Below are 20,726 nucleotides of genomic sequence, written 5' to 3' on the forward strand. Positions count from 1 at the left end.
AAAAAACCCAGAACATGGTGGAAATAAATTGCTGTGAAGGCTGGGGTAGAAATTGCAGTGAAATGTGAAAAATGGAGTTGTATGCTGGCATATTCAATGCACATGTTATGAGTGTGTATGTTCGGCCTTAACACCTAGGGTCCTGATGAGGCCAGAATCACTAGGTGCTACAGAGCACATGCTGAGAAAATCAGAGACCTTTGTTCGGTAGTGTAAAAGCAAGTTATTCTGTAAGCAAATGTCTGAGCCACATTATAGTTCACAGCTCTTTAGTCAGGACTAAGTGTGCGTTCATTCTATGAAAAAAATAACAACAAGAACTGAGCCCAAATAGCACATTGAAAAATGTGTGTGATTCTCAAAGTTTAGAGATCTTGCTATAATTAGAGTGCATCATTCAAGCCTGGAGTAAGGCATTATAGAATTTCATCTTTGGTCCTGACTGAGGGAATTAAGTTAAAAAGAAATATTAAGAAGCCTTTATCAGGATAGGAACATTGCCACAATCCTATCTTGGAGCACGGCTGTATGCAGATTTCTCAAATAACAAAAATCTGGCTTCATGGACTCATTATTTCTTCCATTAGAAGTGAAAAGTTGAGAGGGCCTTAGTTAAAAAATGAAAGCTTGAAAGTGACTTGGAGACTCCACGGTTGCTGGTTATGGCAGTTGGCTGGACCTACCCAAGAGTTTGTCTTAAGGAACTGGTATACTGCTTTGAGCACCTGGAGAGCAGAGTTTGGTTGGCTGACCGCTTCACAGGGATCAAAACCTTTTCTGTATCAGGTCTACTTTCAGACAAGAAAAAAATCAGTGCGGAAAATGATTTTGGCATTTAGCACCCTCTTCCCAATGAGTGCAGCTGAGGGGTTAGAAGCTTATCTCGAATCGACTCTTGAACCCCAAGGTCAGCCTGTCCTCTGTGAGGAGGGTGGGAGCTGAGCTTGGATGGTCGAAAAAGGCCAGAGATGGAAAGTGGGAGGACAATGGGAGGAAGATCTAGTCTCCTTTCTTTAAGTTGTAATGCTGTGAGTCTCAGGACAAAAGCCATTTAGACTAGATGGCCTGCAGAGCGGGGGAGGCACACCTGACAGTGGGGGCCAAGGAGAAGTAAAAACTCCTAGGCGCCCGGCCTTTACAGCAGAGCCAGAGAAGATACACCCCCCAATCTTGGGAGCATGGCATTCCCTGAGATGGAGCTTTAAAAATACAGAGTCCTGGGCCAGATCCACACATCATGTTCACGCGTGCATATGCACACAGCTTGAAAACCGGGCTGCCCCCTTTCTTGTCTCTTAACTTTTATCCTTGCTCTCCCCTTTCCCCTCCGCTCCTTGTAAAAAACATTCTCTTAAATGTGTGACTTCCTGGGGATCCATGTTGATGTTCTTACGGCATTCAGTAGTGCTTTCTCTAAGAAAATTCCTTCTCCCTGGACTTTTGAGGAAGCAGTCCTCCATGGGAGAGCCCAGCTTCATGCTGGGGGAAGGAAGGGAATGTTCTATCAGAGCCTAAACTCTGACTCTCCAGGATGGGTTACTGGAAGCGCTGGGATATTTAGGTTTTCTAAGATGCACGTGGCCAACAACTTACGTATTTGGAAAATGAGGGTGGCTGGACCTCAAAGGCCAAATTGGTTCTTCTTGGTAGATTTCTTGGGTACTATGTGGTCTAATATATTTTACCAGAGTCTCAAATGCCTAACAAGTGAGGACTTGGGGAAGGGGGTCATTTACTATATCCTTAAAAGAGAAAACTGCACGTTGGAAATCATGTAAGGGTATCCAAAAAGAGCAAATATTCATTATACTCCATGGGCCCCAATAAAACAATGTGAAGAAATGAGATTTCACCCTTCTCCTAAAATCACTTAAAATAACAAATGAGGTTTTTGCTGAACAGTGGGGAAACGGAATCTCAAAGTTGTGTGTGTTTTTTAAGGAAGCTTTTGCCTCTGACTCCATGAAATGGGAACTTATTGGGAGCTTCACAGAGCATTTGCTGGGCTCACCTACATGCTGCAGAGAGCAGTCGCGAGCCTTTTTAGGCAGGACGAACCCTGTCCTCTGTATGATGCGGCCCGGAGTTCTGCCGGACAGCCTGAGCTCTTCCCTGGGTCTGACTCAGTACAGGTGTACTGGAGTGATTTGTGGAACCTCTCATGGAAAAGGAAGATACACTCAACCATGAATGTCAGAAGCTGAAATTAAATTTCAGAATTTATTATTGAAGCAAGCTGCCTTTTGCCCTATTAAAAATGCAGGTGAATTAGTGCAAAGCCTACTGAACGTGGTCTCTGAGGAAGAAGCCAAGACAATGGAGACTCTCGCCTTTTATCGTGGGGGCACAGCAGCACACCCACAAACCCTCCGGCTATGAGGTTATAGTGCTCCAGGCTTCTGGGGGCTGACAGCCACAGGAGGGGAACATCGGTGATTAGCAAATTTGCCAGATGAAGTTTTGGTTTACTGACTTAGAATTTAGAATAATTCAGACAAGGTCTAAGCAGAAATTTACCTATACTCAGCGAGTCCTTTCTTCAGAAAATGTACAAAGCATTGGTATAAATATTACAAAGGCAATGTTTAACAAACTAAAGAAGCCAAGTGCTTTTCAAGGATCCTTAATACTCTAGAAGTACGTATTAAATCCCACAAATAATTAATAAAACCCACTTAAATTTTTTACTAGAGCAGATCTGTGAAGACCTTTTAATCAGTCACCACTGATTCTGTTAGATTCTGTTAGAATCAGTGGTTACATATATCCTCATTCTTAGATTGTTAGCTCACCCAGGGCCAGGACCGTATCTTGTGTTCAGTGCCGGCAAAGCGCCTTGCGCATCGCTAGTGCCCAGAAAATTCCTGATTTAGTTAAGTGAACAGTAATGACGTGAACTGATGATATTAATTATAAGATTTGTCTTGTATTAATATTTAGTAGGGGTATACTGTCTGCATTTATCTTCGTATGGTCAGAGGGACCAAAGCTCTTGCTGAACAAATAACTATAAAAAAGATGATGAGTATGCTTATAATGTTCACTTGTAATATATATTCTTGTCAATATATGTTCTCTTTTTTTAAATCTTTTATTGTAATCACCTAGTGCTCATCATGACAAGTGAAATCCTTAATCCCCATCACCTGCTTTAACCCATTGCCACCATGCCCACCTTCCCTCTGGTAACTATCAGTTTCTTCTCTATAGTTAAGAGTCTGTTTCTTGGTTTCTCTCTCTCTCTCTCCCTTTTATTTCCCGCTTTGTCATTTGTTTTGTTTCTTAAGTTCCACATGAGTGAAATCATTTGGTATTTGTCTTTCTCTGACTGACGTATTTCACTTAGTATTATACTCGAGCTCCATCCATGTTGTTGCAAATGGCCAATGTATATTCTTGAAAAAAAAAACAAATAAACATCGTCTATTGCCATATAAGTAGAGACCAGTACTGCTTAATCTGGTGCTCTAATAAATTGTAAATCATGTGTATTTCCTGATGAAAGGCAGTACTATTTGGCCTATTCATTTCTTTAGCTATAGTTACTGACTCTTATCTTTTCTCGACTTCCTTAATGCAGTTTTATTGTGCTTACAAAATGAAAACAATTCCATTTACCAAAGACCTGTAATCAAGTCCAAACCCATTAAAGACATAATTCACTTTCAAAATTGAAGGGTAGGCGGAAGTCAAATTCAGATTGACTCTTTCTTCTTCCCTTTGCGTGGGCATTTGGTGTTCGTTGTCCCTGGGCCACCGATACTAAGAAAATTTCACTTCATCCTTGTGACCCTGCCGGGTCTCCTAAGACCACCAGTCTCCATTTGCAACAGGACTCCCTTCACCTTGGTAGCCATAAAGACATGCTCTGTTGCCTCTTAAGAGAATAAACAGGCTAGACCACTAAGACTAGGAAGCATATTTCTGTTTTGTTTTATTTTGAATTTAATCAGATTTGAACAGCAAATATCACCAGGGGAAAGGCCCAAGTTGGTCCGAACTGGTTGATTTTTATTTCATCCAGTGGCACCTCTATTTACCCTGGCCCTGGCTCTGTGGCTCAGCATCTAAATCAAGTAAGTGTTCACATGGATTCCTTGAATGCTAATGAAGGACACCTGTATTTCAAGGCAGGGAGCTAATTTGTATAATTTATTCCTGTGCAGCTTTCCAACCATGATACATGCTTTCTTCTCTCTTAACCTTTTAAGATTTAATTCAAATAGCAACAACCAGTGTCAAGGAGGGCATTACTTTGGAGGCATCATCTTCGGATTCTTTTTCTCAGTATGGTGGAGTGAAATTTTCTTATTCTTGCCAGTTGTTGAGATGTGTGTCAGGGGAGGGGGGAGCTCGCGCTTCCCGCGGAGTTTATAATCAACAAATTCTTATCCTGAGGACTAAAGTAGAGTTGAAGTATCCATCTCCTTCAAGGACTTAGCCATAAAAGCAACTTCTTCAAAGCCCTTATCGCTTGCTGACTCCCCCTGCAGCAGCTCGACAGCCTGTGTGCAGCTCCTACCTCCGCGGCCGCATTTACTGATTTATGCCTGTGACTTGGCTGGGGTGTCGTCTGCCGATTAGTCTTGCGGTAATTATGGATGGCATATTTGCAGCATATTTATTCCTCTCCTCAGCTCACTTGGATTCACACTGATTTTGTTTAGTCAACAATCTGACAGATTACCCTTGGTATTTTTTTTTTTTTCCTTCAATTGTACCTGCGCTTATCTCTCTGTCACAGATCACCTTAGGAACTCAGAGCAAGAGTTCTGTATTTCTCTTGACTGAAATCAGCTTTTCGTTGACGTGGCCAAATGTCCAGATAAGGGTCTTGCTTCAGAGCTGTTGTGAATTCAGAATTCTGCAGGTATCTGAGGGAGGGCTGGTAGATATCACTTAAAACCCTGCCACAGGCTGTTGGTTGTCGATCTACTCTTCAAAGTTCACTCTCCCAGACTGGGTTAAATCCGCACACCTCCCTAGCAGGTTATGTCTCCTACAGATTCTGATAACCCCCTTTAACTATCTTTAAGGATGGATTTTTGCTAAGTTTAGGATCTTAAAAGTCAAACAAAGGAAGCAAACACAGGATTAAGCTCATAGTTGATGGAAAATTCAGTGTTCCTGTGATGAGGGTGCCATTTGGACAAAGTGGATTATATTCTTGGTTATATCTACTGGCTAACTCAAGCATTTTCTTTCATTGTCTTTGTTTCTGTTATTCGGTTTTGTTACCTCCCCCATCTTGTGTTCAGACGTTGGACAAAAAATTCTGCTTCATGATATAGTCTACTTAACTGGTGATGAAGGAATTATGATGTTCCTTAGCTGTGAGCAGTCCTTTTATGCTGGGGTCATTTGTAAAATGACTGTGGCTGCTTCTTTGGCTTGCTCCTGGTACAGGAGTTCACATGACAGCCTTGAGACTGTTATCCTTAAAGGGACCTGCTTGCAAGGTTGGCCATTGGCTGGCCTCTGGGACTGTGATAGGTAAATTGTCTCCTACACTAATATAAACCATTCCCTAAATGATAAGGGTGTCTCATGGATAACTGTGCAAACAACACAATTTATGCTGAACACCTGCTTTTCTTATAGGAGTCTAGAATTTTGGTATGTGCTAGGCAGAGAGTGGTCTGCATGACCAGCACCCAGTATAAGCCCTGGGTGCCAAATCTTTAATGAATTGCCCTGGGTAACAGTATCACACCTTTATTGCTGAATTTTTATTGCTGGGGGAAGAGTGATCTCTGGGTGACCGAGAGAGAGAGAGAGAGAGAGAGAGAGAGAGAGAGAGAGAGAGAAACAATAAAGAAGCCTGTACCTAGATTCCTCCAGACTTTGCCTGTTTCTCCCCCTTATGATCCCACTGTGTATCCTTACTATGTCATTATGATAAATCTTACCTGTGAGTACAACTATATTCTGTGTCCCAGGAATCTTTCCAGCAGATTTTTGAATGTGCGTGTGGTCTTAGAGACGCCTGAAACACCCTCCTCATTAGTCGCTATGACTCCAGAAATATCACTTGATGGCATTATCCTCAAAGATCTGGTCTGATCCCTACCTTCTTGGTTTCTCATGCAAAACCAGGCATCTTTCAGCTTAGATTTTCCTGAAGTGCTAATGTTTACTTAGTTTGTGATTTTTCTTTTACTTCTCTAAAGGAGAAGACCTTGCTCTTCTCTATTAAATTGGTTACTCTGTGGGCGCCTGGGTGGTGAGGTCATGATCTCACAGTTTGTGAGTTCAAGTCTCACATCGGCCTTTGTGCTGAGGTGTGGGGAGCCTGCCTGTGATTCTGTCTCTCCTTTTCTCTGCCCCTCCCCCACTTGTGTGTGTGTGTGTGTGTGTGTGTGTGTGTGTGTGCGTGTGCGCTCTCTCTCTCAAAAATAAATAAATACAAAAAATTTAAATTGCTTATTTTGTGACATAATCTCGAAAGCTAATTTACAATCAAAATCTAGGTCATTCTAACATCAACAGTAGCTGACAAACTCTAACTAACCATTGGCAAGTATGATTTAATGTTACATTTTAGGGGAATATATTTAGAACTCTGCAGTACTTCTGGAGTTAACCATATTGACAACTGGTCCCTCTAAACTGTGTCCAGATGTTTGACAAACCCTGTTTGTTAATTTTAGAATTTAACCTTAACCATATATTTCCAGATGATGGATGAATTAATGGGATCATGGTGACATGATCCTGAATTTTTGTCTTGTTCAAAAACATGTTTTTATTTTTTCTTTAAAGATGCTTTGAGACAGCGTCATACGTAGGCATTATAAGCTGAGTCATGCTGCCAATTGGGCAATGGTACTGTTGTAACTGCTCACTATAGACAAGCTGTTGAAAATGTGAACCAAATAGTGATTTCATAAAAGAAAAGAAAGCTCGGGATAGCCATGTTGTTCAGATTAGCTTCTTAAAGTTTAATTTGTTAGTAAAATAAGAACAATATTAACTCAATGGAAATTCCTTGGTATAGATAATGGGTCTTGCCATGGAATGAAACATACCTTTAAAATAAGGTATTTTTTAGAAGTGATTAATTCACACAGGTCAGTTTGGTCTTATTGAATCATGTATTGCTCTGGGGTGCAAAAAGTTACCCTATTCCAAGAGTAAGAGTCTTTACAAAAGGATTAGTGCTGGTGCCATTTAACAGGATCAGGCCTGAGCTTGTTGCTAATATTCATATTTAAAAATATTTTATTAGATCCAAACATTAAGGATGGGACCTGGGATGAAATCTTTCCATGGGCACAGAGCCAGCCCTACAGAAACTTCTCAACGCTTTCTTTGAGTATTTGCCAGTCCTTTTGGGGTTTCAAGACCACGAAAACAAAATTTTTAAGGGCATTTGATTTCAGATATTTCAACTGAACTCAGGACTATACTGCCTGCTAACTAGGGAAGTGTTCAGCTCATTATTAGGTAACTTAGGCAAGTTACCCATAATTAAGGTAAGCGTAATTTGAGAGGGAAAAGCATTATTTAGAATTTGTGTGTGTGTGTGAGGGGGAGCCGTAGGGGATGAATGGATGAAAATGAGAGTCAATTTTTCTAGATCGACAATTTGAGCTAATTATTCAGACCATGGTTAAATCCCATTGCCCCCTGCGCCTGTTTTCACTGATATCTGTCCGTCTTTCTGTCACTCCCTGAGATTAATTACAGCCAGTTCAGGGTGTGATGCTTCTCATGTAATGACCACCCGGCAGTGTCTTAGTAAAACTGCCAGTGATGTCTTAAGTGGGCTGCTGAAAAATAACACCATTAAAGACTTCTGAAGCCAAATCTAATGCACTTCAATTCCTTCCTGAAAAGCACAGAGATACACAACATTAGAGTGAATTTTTGAACTATCCCTAAATGCCAAGAAAATGCAATCACTGCATGAAGTTTACATTCTAATCTCCCCACCTGAAGATCTGTTCTTGTTTGTTCCCTGGTCCCAGTCACATACGCTACAGGGCAGTTGTGATTCATGAGCAATTTTAGGAAATAAGTGATAAATTACTGTGGACTCAAATGAACAGAAGACTATTAGTCAAATTGCAAAAGTTCTAACATGTAAGTGGTGGCTGGATCTCCCTGCACGCTCAGAGATGCCCTGAAAGGTCCTCTATTTGCTATTTTAAACATCACTTAACCAAGGGAGCAAAAGAAAGAGCTCACACGCATATAAATCTTCGGCTTAAACGTACATATGCATGTATATATCTATTGATAGCCAAGTCTATATTTAGGTAGAATTAGAGAACTGATACAGTTTTACAAATAAGCATAGGTATTTACAGTACACAGAAGAAACAGAAAACAGGTGAATCAAAACATGAAACGTACCATACTCCGGGACCTGCCCCGTCCCGCGCTTCAGCAGCAAACGGACCCTTCTTCCTCCCGACTTGATGAGCTCTATTGCTCTGGCGTGTGTCATGTCTCTTGTGCTTTCCCCATTGATCTCAATGATTTGATCTCCTACCTGTTAATTAAGGAAACATTAACTCAGCCAAGGATGGTTCTACTCACCTTGCATTTCCAACAGATTAGAAAAGCATCCGTTAAAGAATACTGGTTTCCAGAGAGCATCTGAACAATTTGATTGTAGCCCGCTCCTTCTCAGAAGCAGCTAATTCCTGGCTACATCTTGAATCTGACCACCAAACTTAATTTACCTTTACAGAAATTAAAATATCAGGCCACAAAGTTGGGGTGATATGTTACTTATTTTCAGTCAGTGTGGCAGAGGCTTTAATTAAACTTTTAGCATTTTTTTTAAATTAGGGAATATGTTTGAAGTCACAATTCCAAACAAACCTGGCACCTTTGCTTTGAAACAAGAAGTAAATATTTTAAGGCCTTTTCATTGAACACAGTGCCAGCTTTGGACTTAGTGCAGCATTTAATTCAGCATGCTGGATGAGATGATCGGTTTTTGGGCTTCTCTGAGAATTTTTATCATGCATCATTTAAATTCCCCTGGGTGCTATTGTGATATCGCCTTCTTTGTAAATATGGTTGGTTGATATTCAAGTTTGATGATGAGTTTTCCATCACAGTTGTTTGAATAAAAAATGAGATCTTCCATTCTCCACACATGACTAATGCCCTTGCTAAATCTTTGCCATGCTCGCACCTGACTGCCAGAACCGTTTGGTTAAATACCAGTCCCTCTTGAATTGTTAGAAATGCCCAGGCTTCATAAGCAATTCCCATTTAGCCTCTGTGAATAGTTAGATGGAATAAAAGAGGTTCAACCATGAACACATCAGGTAACTCCCACAGTACCATTACTGTCAGGAACCTTTGAATTAAAATATATTTCATTTCAGTGGAAGTCACTTAAGATAAATTGGCCAGGGAAAGCACCATGAGTTGCTTTGCAAAAATGTTATTTTAGTTGGGTCCCTAAAAGCAGACCTCAACCTAAACTCTGTAATGCAGACAGAATCGTGAATAAACTCTCATAGCACAGCATTATCAAGATGGGTGCTGGGCAAGAAGAGGAATAAAAAGTTGCCATCACAATGGCAAGACAGCACTAAAATAAGACCACTCCCCACCCCCAAAATGAGGGGAAAGAACAAACACATGTTTGTAGTAGCAAGAGAGTAATATCTCTGTTTAAAGAGGATTTTCTAGGGGTAAGGACTTCAGTGCAATGAAGGAAAAGACTTCTTCCACTTTGTGTATGGTGGTCTTTGAAAGTACGGCTTTTGGGCAGTGGCAGAAGTTTACCCCACTGGTATGACTTCCACATTTCAGAGAAGAATGATGAACGACAGGACTAAGTTAATTTGTTTTAGGGGCAACGTTTGCAACATTTTTGTTCAGTTCTCCTTAATTGTCTCCTTTCCCATAAGGCACAAGCACAGCCTGAATTCAAGTAGCTTACCGGAGGCCACTGTATCCAAGCCAGAGGCAGAGATGGGACCAATTATTGCTCTCCCAGCAGTTCCCACCCATGACTGAAACCTCATGGCACAGTATTAAATTGTAGAAGTAAAATGAAAGCTCCAGTGAAGTTATAACAGAATCTTCATTCTTAGCCAGACTTTTCCTCTGAGCTTCATACTCATGCATCCCCTTGAACACTACACATCTTTACCTGGACGTCCAATAGGCACCTCCAATTCAACACCAGCAGACTGGGCTTAGCATTTTTCTCCCAAAGCACTTTTTTTTTTTTCTCTAAATCTGGTTAATGGTACTACCACTCACTCAAGTGAGAAATCTGAGGGGCATGCTGGGTTCACTTCCTCTCTCTGACCTCATTTGTAACCCATTGCTAACTAGTGCAATTCAGGTATCTACCTGGATTATTCCAATATTCTCCTGTCACTCTCCCACCAATATCTTCTTCTTATTGTCACTGGAGTCATTCTTCTAAGAGAAGTCTCCCCAAGGCTTCATGACTATTGAGGGATCCAGGGTTTTCCATATGCTACTGTTCTCTTCGCATTCTCTTCCTTATAGACCTGTTGATCTCCCACTCTTCCTCAAAGCCAGTCCAAGCATCTTCTCTGGGATTCCTTCCTTGACCCTGTCTTCTTTACAAGCAGATGTTTCTAATATTTACATTCATTTGTCACTGTATCCCACTCTAGTATTTATCACACCTTGTTACAGTTATGCTTTTCTATCTTCCCTCCTAGATGTGGACCTTCTTCACTCATCAAATTATTTCTGGGCACCTACCGTGTGCTAGACAGTCTACTAGGGTGATAAGATAAAGATAGAGATAAATGGTATAGTATCTAGTTGTCAGTCTAACTGGAGAGAAAGTAGGTAAATAAGGTTATTATTCAATATACCTTTGCTATGATGGAGATATTAACAAAGTGCTAAGAGAATAGAAATGGGGGACATCTAACTCAGAATGGGTGAATTGGTAGTCAGGGAGAGCTTTCTGGAGGTGGTGACATCTCAACTGAGTTTTGAAGTATCAGTAAGAGTTCCCCAGATGAAGGCGGAGGATGAGCATTCTAGGTAGAGAGAACAGCAGATGCAAAGACTCTGAGCCTTGAGATCATCGTATATTTGGAGAACTGTCAGTTAGTTTATTCTGCTACTCAGGAGTTCAGGCTTTATTTTTAAGGCAACAGTAAGGCACTAAAGATTTTATTTATTTTTTGATGTTTATTTATTTTTGAGAGAGACAGACAGAATGCGAGTGGGTTGGGGCAGAGAGAGGGAGGCACAGAATCCGAAGCAGGCTGTCAGCTGTCAGCACAGAGCCTGACGTGGGGCTCGAACTCATGAGCTGTGAGATCATGACCACAGCCAAAGTCGGATGCTCAACCGACTGAGCCACCCAGGTGCGCCAGCCACTGAAAACTTTAATCATCTGGTAACCTGACCCGGGAAGCAAAGTGGTATCTAGAAATCTCCCTGAGTCATCAGTATGGAGACTGGACTGGAGAGAAAGTGGGAGATTAAAGAAGGGTGCTGAAGTCTGTGAGGTTATCACATTGTCTATCAAGTGGGAAACTGGGAGGCTGTGGGGAAAGAGACAGAGACCAAACATACCATGGTCTCAAGAAGCAAATGAGGGCAGAGACTGTGTCCCTTTTAATGATGTATCTCATATGAGATGCACTGTAAGTATTTGTGAATGAATGAAGCATTTACACATGGCTTATCTTGAAAATCATGGGAGAAGGGGTTATAAACACTCTTGGCCCCCAAAACAACCGTGACAGCCACCTTTGCCTGAGGACACTTCTGTCTTGAGACTGACAGTGCGAGAGTCATGTAGAGGGCAAAAGGAATCTCGTGGTGTGATAGAAATAGTCATACATCATCTGCATTCTGGTCCCATACTTGAGAGACTTAGAAAATTTGATGTTTTCATTCTCTTGTGCATTTGTTATGTTTCCTTTTCCCTCCTAAGATCTCAGGAAGACCATGGGAACAAAACTTAGCATGGGAGGGAGAGGTGGTGGGTTGGAAGACTACAGGGGTGGTTGAGAAATAGAGGGGTACGAGGGCTGCACAAGGGATGGACTGACGTCTCCGGTGCAGGAGTTTCAGGGACGGGGCTCCGGGAAGAGTCAGGGGTATTACTTTTATTGAGTTCCCAGGAGCATGACCTGACCTTTTGGCCTGGCAGATTTCCATACTTTTAGATTTGATGCAGGGTCCCCTCAGAGGGAGAAGAGGATGCCTCTGGTGCTGGTTGGATCAAGGATCCTTAGTTTTCATCTAACACTTTCAGTCTCTCCCAAGCCCCTCCCCAGACAGGACACCGGAGGATGTAGTATGTTGATTTTCTGCCTCACTGGAAGCAATGGAAGTTTTTGAATAGTCCAGGATCTTACCAAATTCGGAACAAAAATTTTTGGTGTGTGTGGAGGGGATGCTGGTCAGGTAAAATGATGGTAATGCTGTCACTGTCACAAAGTGAATCTTACAAGGTGTTCTGGGCAGATTATAAAAGTGGGCCAAGTCATTTGGACCTACTGTCAAGGGTAGCAACAAATCCAACAGACTCAAGAACTGTTTCTTTTTGCGAAATGACAGAAATTATAAAAAAGGTTTAATTTGTATTTTTACTCCACTACTAGTATTATGCATAGATGTTTCTTTTTTTTTTTTTAAATGTTTGCTTATTTATTTTGAGAGAGAGAGAAAGAGAGAGAGAGTGTGCGTGAGAGAGAATGTGTGTGAGTGGGGGAGGGGCAGGAAGAGAGGGAGAGAGAATCCCAAGCAGGTTCTGTGCTGACAACACAGGGGCTCAATCTCATGAACTGAGAGATCATGACCTGAGCCAAAATCAAGAGTCGGATGCTTAACTGACTGAGTATCCCAGGTGTCCCTGAATAGTCGCTTTAAATGGGACTCTTTAAATAAATTTCAAATGTGAATCCTTTTGCTTTCATCCTTAGTATCTGGATGTATAAGGAGTTGAATATGTCAGGGGCAGAGAGGTTCTCTGGTTACCTTCCCACCTTGTGGCCAAGGGGTGGCCAGTTGAAAGCATCACTTTCCTACCTCACATGCAAATCAACTGAGGGAATTAATTTGATAAAACCAATGGAAAATCTGCAGTCCTTTAAGGGATGAAGAAAAAAAGACCAGTTGTGATTCTGATACAGTCTTCTCTTTCCATACTTTGTTACAGAGCTATCTTTAGCTGAGCTACGTACTAAAGTGGAACTTTACAAATGTCCTCCACTTGTTCTTAATGAATTTTTAAAATATCAAGTTCTAATTAGAATTGAGAGAGAGATGGGAGAAGGAGGGCTGCGGGGTGGAGGGAAGAGGGAGAGAAAAAAAGAAGTGGGGAGAGAGAGGGAGACTCAAAGTTCACAGATGTGTGTGTGTCAAGGAGATGTCGAATTTAGGAAACTAACCAAAGGACTTAGAATAAAATTCCAGGCATTCATTTTTTTTTCCCCATGGAAGAAATATTTATATCTGTAGTCCTGTATCTTGGGGCAACTAACAACCCTACATCAATGTCTTAGGGGCAATGAATGAGATGAGACTGCCCCCTCTCACAAACTGATGACTGGCAGAGGGGATGGCGGGAGTGGGAAGATGGCCAAAAGGGGTGAAGGGGAGTGGGATGGACAGGCTCCCGATAATGGAATGAATGAGTCACAGGGATGAAAGGCACAACATATTGTAATACTGTTGGATGGTGACAGATGGCAGCTATGCTTGTGGTGAGCATATAGCACATTGACTTGTTGAATCACTATGTTGTACACCTGTAGCTAATGTAATATTGTGTGTCAACTATATTTCAACTGAAGATAAAAGTCACTTTACTGAAAAAAAGAAAAGAAAGGAAAAGAACAGAAAACAAAAGGCTGCCCACTCTCGGCATAGCCTAGTAAGTTCTGCATTTCTACTCCTACATTTCTGCTCATATATCATGGCAGATGTTTCGTTAACAAAGCTATTACCAAATCCTTGAACTTGCCAGGGGCCCTGCGGGTAAAGCTTTTTCTCTTCTTTTCTATTGGAAAACCAAGGCAGGTAAAGGTAAAAGTTTCAATATTTCTTAAGCAGTTAATAGTTTAAGATGTAAGAAAAAAACGTAAACTCTGTACCGTATGCAGTTTTGTAACCAAGTTGTATAGAATGTATTTGGTTTGGCTCAATGAAATCTTTAGAAGAACTTGATAAATCCTGGACTTACTTTAGCCCTGAGTCACAGACGTTCCCACTCAAGTCTTACTCCGACACCGCACAAACATGCTTAGCTGGCTGTAATCAGTTAACCACCCTCTTACTACTACTGCACCACAAGAACCTATTTTGTATGATCATACATGACTGAAACCCTAGATTATAATTAGGTGTGAGGATTTGAACTCTGTGAGAATTTTATACCAACAAATAATGGATATCTCTATTCTTTATTTCACGGAAGATTTAGCTGTGGACTATTTTTGTGGCTATTGATCTGAGGCCTGAGGTTAGTGAAATTCTTCGCTTATAGTCTGGCCCTTCTTGTCGACTCCAGACCCTTCATGGGCAGGGAAAGTACCTACTGTCTTTGTGTCATCTACACAGTTCTTGACAAGTAGGCCCTTGATTACTTGCAGTTGAGCAAAGGCTTTGCTTTTCAGTTACAGTAGCCATCTCTATTCTCACAACATAGTTCAGCTTTAGTACGTCTCAGCATACCTTACTGAAAGCTCTCTTGAAATGCTGCCTTAAGCACTTCCAGCAACACCATAACAATTTCAACAGTACTTAGAGGAGGCCACATGAAGTTTGAGTAACGGTGACCTACAAAAATTGGTAGAGACAGGTAAAGTAATGGGAAACAAATGCTAAAGGATTGAGAGAAAGTAGAATGGAGGCTGAGTCTGAACGAAAAAATCATAATGTGCTGGGAAAAAAATCCGACTGAAGGTGTTTGCCGCTGCCTGCCACAGGCATCATCACCAGGTGCTCTGACAACAGGACACATGGGCATTGATGGCCCTGCTGGAGCAAAGGGACAGGCTGATTTTCAACTTGATGGTGACCTTTAATACGTAATGACTGTTTTCACGATTAACTTTTGTTAGATATTATTTATTTATTTAAAAAACATTTTTCAATGTTTATTTTGAGAGAGAGAAAGAGAGAGAGAGCAAGCAGGGAAGGGTGGAGAGAGAGAAGTACACAGAATCTGAAGCAGGCTTTAAGCTCCGAGCTGTCAGCACAGAGCCTGACATGGCTCAAACTCATGAACTGTGAGATCATGACCTGAGCCAAAGTTGGACGCTTAACCCACTGAGCCACCCAGGCGCCCCTGTTAGACACTATTTAATAACCATTGAAGTAAAGTTTTCAAGGGATTATGCTGAGTGTTTTGGCTAACCTACCTGTTTCTTCCACTAGACTGGTGATTGAAATAGATGATATCCAAGTGCCTATTATAGGACCTGGCTCTTGTTACAAACCGTCATGCACGGCTGCCTCGGCAAAGGCACAGGAGCCCATCAAGTCAGCAGGTTTTTCCAGAGGGAAAGCTTCCAACCCAGTTGGAAACTGAAGCACATGTTTGAGGGCACCAAAGTGCTGTGACTTTTATTTGCCTCAGATAAGGTGTATGTTGAAAACAGAAACTCTCTTTCTACTATGCTCTACAAAATAATCACTAAAAGGAAAACATCCCAACATCTCTCAAGAAACTTCATCTAAACACAAGTGTGAAATAGCCCTTATTGATTTGCAGAAGGATCCTTAATCAAGGTGATGCCAGAGCATATTCTCGCTGAGAAGGACCGTGAAAGTGAGGGAAACAAGTGGGAAATAAGAAGTTAGGGGCGCTGCAGAATTCTGAGGGTTATCCCTTGAGGCGAGGGATGTACCTTATTTCATATTCACCCTTTAGAACAGACTTAGTCACAGCTCAAGAAATACTTCATCTTTGACTTGAGTGTACTGCTCGGGGGCAGGGGAGTGCCTTGGCTGGTCTTTCAAATCAGGGGGTCACGCTTGGTGGATATTCAGGGTGAGCCCTTCATTCGGGAGCCTCCATTCCTCATTCTTACTTTTCAAATCCTTTAAACTAAAACATGTAAATATATGTGAAATTTAAGGATGATGCAGTGCCCAGTTGTAGAGGTCAAGTCTAAATTACAATTTGGTATCTGTCTCAGCAAACCTTTCTTTTTTCCTTGTCAAATATTACCAATACTAATCTCATACAGAGAACTTTATTAGATTGCTTCTTTCTAAATCTCCTTACTCTTCTAGGGCTTTTCATGGATGTTGATGTTCCATTCTTCAAGTCTCTTGCTCCCCTGCTCCAATGACGCTCTCTGATGATCTCTTCTTGCTTGCCTAAAGTAGTTCTCTTTCTGTATCCATTGTCTAGAATCTGCCCCCCACCCTGAAAGTAGCAGAATCCTACTCATTCCTTCAGACACACCTCAGGTGTGACCTCATCCAGGAAGGCTTCCATGATCCCTTCAGTCTGGGCTGGGTGCCTTTCCTCAGCATTTCTTTCAAAATGTTGAGTTGTGGGACGCCTGGGTGGCTCAACTGGTTGAGCGTCTGACTCAATTTTGGGTTAGGTCATGATCCTGGAGTTGTGGGATAGAACCCTGTGTGGGCCTCCACGCTGAGTGTGGAGTCTGCTCAGGATTCTCTTTCTCTCTCCCTCTGCTCCTCTCCCCTGTTTGTGTGTTCTCTCTCTCTCTTTCACTAAAAAAAGAAAAAAAAAGTGAAAATCTTGGGGGTGTGCCTACCTATACATATTTGTTCAATAGAGGGATGTATCATTGAAAGAAAAACATTTTCAGAAGACGTTTTTTTTCACTCTTTGCTCCTTATTGTGTAAACCAAATTTAAACAAGATCCATAAAAACATTAAACTTGCTTTCATAATATATGTCAACCAGGTTTGACCATGATCAGATAATATGAAAGGTATGTAAGTGCCTTGTAAACTCTGAACTATACAAATGCAATCCTGGATTATTAATTGTCATAGTTATCACCATCATTGTCATTGTAATGGCAGAGGAGAGAGAAAATGAAACGCAGTGGTAAGCTTTTAATAATGAAACTAGGAGAGATGGAGCTGAGCTACTGGGGCTATTTAATGGGAAAAATGAGGTGAATGTTTTTCCTAAAATATCACCGAGAAGTAAAAAACACACACAAAAAATCTTCTGTTCATTTGGTAAGTTCTGAATTTTAGGAATTCCTATAGAATGTTGATGCCATTTTTCTATTTTTATTCTATCATTTTTAGATATATAGCTCTTAGAAAAAGAATCTCATTGAATGTTGGACAGCTAATCCAAACCCTAAGCCAAGACAGAGGGATAACTTCTATTGTGCTGACAGACATGAATACAAAGAAAGATTTTAAAGACAAGCTGGTTGAAACAAAATATTTCTATGAAGGAAAAAATAACTACAACCTTTCCACTTTCATATGACCGTTTGACTGCTCAGGCAAGAAGAAGAGACTGGGGAAATATCTTGAAATTATCCGCCTGAGCAAGAATAGAAAGCTATCACTGGCAGTTCAGCTAGTGGCTCATCCAACTGCCCAGAAACCACTTACATTAGGTCATGAAGTCAGTTTCCCTATTTGATTGAAAAGCAACCAAAACGAAATCAAAGAGGAAACTTTCTATTGTGGACTCCTGTGTAGGCTGTCATTTCCCTTCCCTGGATGTAACTGAGAGAAAATGAGGGATTATTATTCCCCATATTTCTAATCAGATGCAAGCATTAGGCTCTGTACTATGACTGTGACATTGGCACAGGGTAATAATCCTTGGTTTTTCTGAAGCCAACCTTCTTGCATATTGTGTTATATTCACTTTCTGTGTGTGCCACTTCCAGACCTGACACATTAACAGTGTCAATGAGAGTGTGCTAAGGCATACCAAGATGGGCATATCAGTCAGCTGGGATTTTAGAAGACAATGTAGTGACAGGTGTGGGCAGGGCTTAGGTGTGGGCAGAGGTGTGGGCAGGGCTTAGGAAGCAAAGAGGGCTGTTGAGCCTTTGAAGGTGGGGACTGTTACCACCTCTGTCTGGAAAAGCCTGGGAGAGGAAGGAAAGTTTCAGGGACCTAGTGAGAGCTGGGACCATGAAAGAGCCTGGTGAGAGCTGCCATCATAGAGGGATGAACATTTCCAGGCCCAGAGCATGGAGGCTGGGAGCAACAGGGGAAAGAAATACCTCTGTGTGGCAGACAGAATAATGTCCCGCCAAAAGATGTCAACATCTAGTCTCTGGAGTCTATGAATATGTTACCTTACATGGCAAAAGGGACTTTGCAGATGCAACTAAGTTAAGGACATTGAGATAGGATGATCATCATATCCTGTGTTATCTTGGTGGTCCCAATCACAAGGGTCAAAATCAGAAAGAGAAGATTTAAAGATATAAACAGAGGTAAGAAATGAGAAAAGATACCCCACTGCTGGTACTGAAGATGGAGGAAGGGGCTATATATAAGCCAAGGTGTATAGGTGGCTCAGAAGCTGGGGAAGGCAAGGGAGTGGGTTCTCCCCTAGAGTCAACAGAAAGAACCAGACTTGAATTCAACCCACTGAAGCCACTTTGGAATTCTGACCTCCAGAACTGTAAGAGAATATATTGGTGTTGCTTTAAGCTACTAAGTTTGTGATCATTTGTTAGAAAACGATTATACTTTCTTTCTTCCTGCCCTCTGATCTTCTGCTCTACTTCTCATCAGTGAAATCCAACAGGAAACAATGGGCAAACGAGTACGTGTGATGCAGGCAGGAATCAGTTCCCCAGGATACAGAATTGAGAGAGAAGGAAAGGCAGTGAATTCGAGAGGAAGAGGAACAGAAGAATAGATTTTAAAACAATGGATGAATATGACATTTGAAGGCTGCTGTGATCTGAATGTTTGTATCCCATCAGAATTCGTACGTATCCCATCAAAATTTGTACGTTTAGATCCTAACCCCCAAGGTGATGGTATTAGGAGGTGGGGCCTTTGGGAGGTGATTAGGTCATGAAGACGGAGCCATCATGGTGGGATTAGTGCCCTCATAAAAGAGACCCCAGAGGGATTCCTCACCTCTTCCACCATATGAGGACACAGGGCCAGTTAGCAGGCTCTCACCAGACACTGAATCTGCCTGTAACTTAATCTTGGACTTCTGGCCTCCATAACAGTGAGGACTAAATCTCTGTTTATAAACCACCCAATGTGTGGTATTTTGTTATAGCAGCCTGAACAGATTCAGACAAAAGCTTTAAGCAATAATTCAAGAATAAGACATAAAAATCAGGTGGTGGTAACCTTGCCCATATTAGAGAAGCTAGTTTTGGAAACCTTTATTCGTTTAAATATTTCACTTTTATACAAATACTCTCTTAAGATAGCATTATAGGTTAGTGACTTCAATGTGCTTTTTAAAACTGCTCAAGATTTCAGAGTTGCCTTTGCCTCTAGTCAGCTTCCAGACCCATCAGTTTTATTTCCACTCTGTTGTCAGCAGCAGCTGCTAATTTCCTATTTCTCTTCCCTGTGTTTTCCGTTCCCTATTTCTCTCTTCTCCCTCTTCTTTTGGTCCATATGGTTGCCACAAGTATCTTCTATTTTTATTTATTTATATATTTTTAACGTTTATTTATTTTTGAGAGAGAGAGAGAGCGCGCGTGAGCATGTGTGAACAGGGGAGGGCAGAGAGAGAAAGAGAGAGAGAGACCAAAACAGAGGTGAGCTTTAAAAAAATGTTTTAATGTTTATTTATTTTTGAGAGAGAGAGAGAGCAAGTGTAAGTGGGGGAGGGGCAGAGAGAGAGGGAGACACAGAACCCGAAGTAGGCTCCAGGCTCCCAGCTGTCAACACAGAGCCTGATACGGGGCTTGAACCTATTAACTGTGAGATCCTGACCTGAGCCAAAGTCAGACCCTCAGCCGACTGAGCATAGGTGAGCTTTAAAAGTTGCTTATGGGGGCACCTGGGTGGCTCAGCTGGTTAAGCGTACAACTCTTGATTTGGGCTCAGGTCATGATGTCACAGTTTGTGAGTTTGAGCCCTGCATGGGGCTCTGTACTGACAGTGTGCCCCATTAAAACATTTTTTTTTAAATTTTTTTTTCAACGTTTATTTATTTTTTTGGGGACAGAGAGAGACAGAGCATGAACGGGGAAGGGGCAGAGAGAGAGGGAGACACAGAATCGGAAACAGGCTCCAGGCTCTGAGCCATCATCCCAGAGCCCGACGCGGGGCTCGAACTCACGGACCGCGAGATCGTGACCTGGCTGAAGTCGGATGCTTAACCGACTGCGCCACCCAGGCGCCCCAAAACATTTTTTTTAAAGCTCACCTCTGTTTTGGTCTCTCTCCCCTTCAAACACCTCCCCACCTCATTCCCTTCTTGAACAGAATCTAAGCTCCTTGGCCCAGTGTGACGATCCTTCAGGACATTGTTTCCTCCTTCTTGCAGCGTATCCCCGCCATTCTCCTGGGTTTAATCTGGCTGGCTTCTCATTCCTCCATTCTTCATTGGGTTCTCTCACGCCTGCAATTTTGCTCTTGCCTCACCCCTGCTAGTCATTCTTACCGTTCCCCTGACGCCTCCAATCTCATCCTATAGTCATGCCCATCCTTCAAGTTTCCTCTCAAATTGTCCACAAAGAGGTCTCCAGTCACTCCAGGGGAAAGCCGCCCTCCTTTCTCTCCACATTGGCTGTGCTTTAGCTATGCCGCTCTTGCAGCACTCCCTGCAACCCTGCCTCTCATTCTAGCTGTT

The 20,726-nt window shown here is 41.9% G+C and overlaps 1 protein-coding gene across 11 annotated transcripts in view; it reads right to left on the bottom strand.

Annotated features, from left to right (window-relative positions):
* The window catches only part of MAGI2 (membrane associated guanylate kinase, WW and PDZ domain containing 2), a 1,363,649-nt gene that overhangs the window by 64,202 nt on the left and 1,278,721 nt on the right, over positions 1–20,726 (bottom strand). For all 11 annotated transcript variants that reach the window (XM_045053218.1, XM_045053217.1, XM_045053215.1 and 8 more), the window contains one exon: positions 8,359–8,497. In XM_045053218.1, the coding sequence (XP_044909153.1) occupies positions 8,359–8,497 (139 nt within the window). The remainder of the gene's footprint in view (positions 1–8,358; positions 8,498–20,726) is intronic.

This window comes from Felis catus, chromosome A2, assembly GCF_018350175.1.
Source record: "Felis catus isolate Fca126 chromosome A2, F.catus_Fca126_mat1.0, whole genome shotgun sequence".
In the NCBI taxonomy this organism is placed as follows: Eukaryota; Metazoa; Chordata; class Mammalia; order Carnivora; family Felidae; genus Felis; species Felis catus.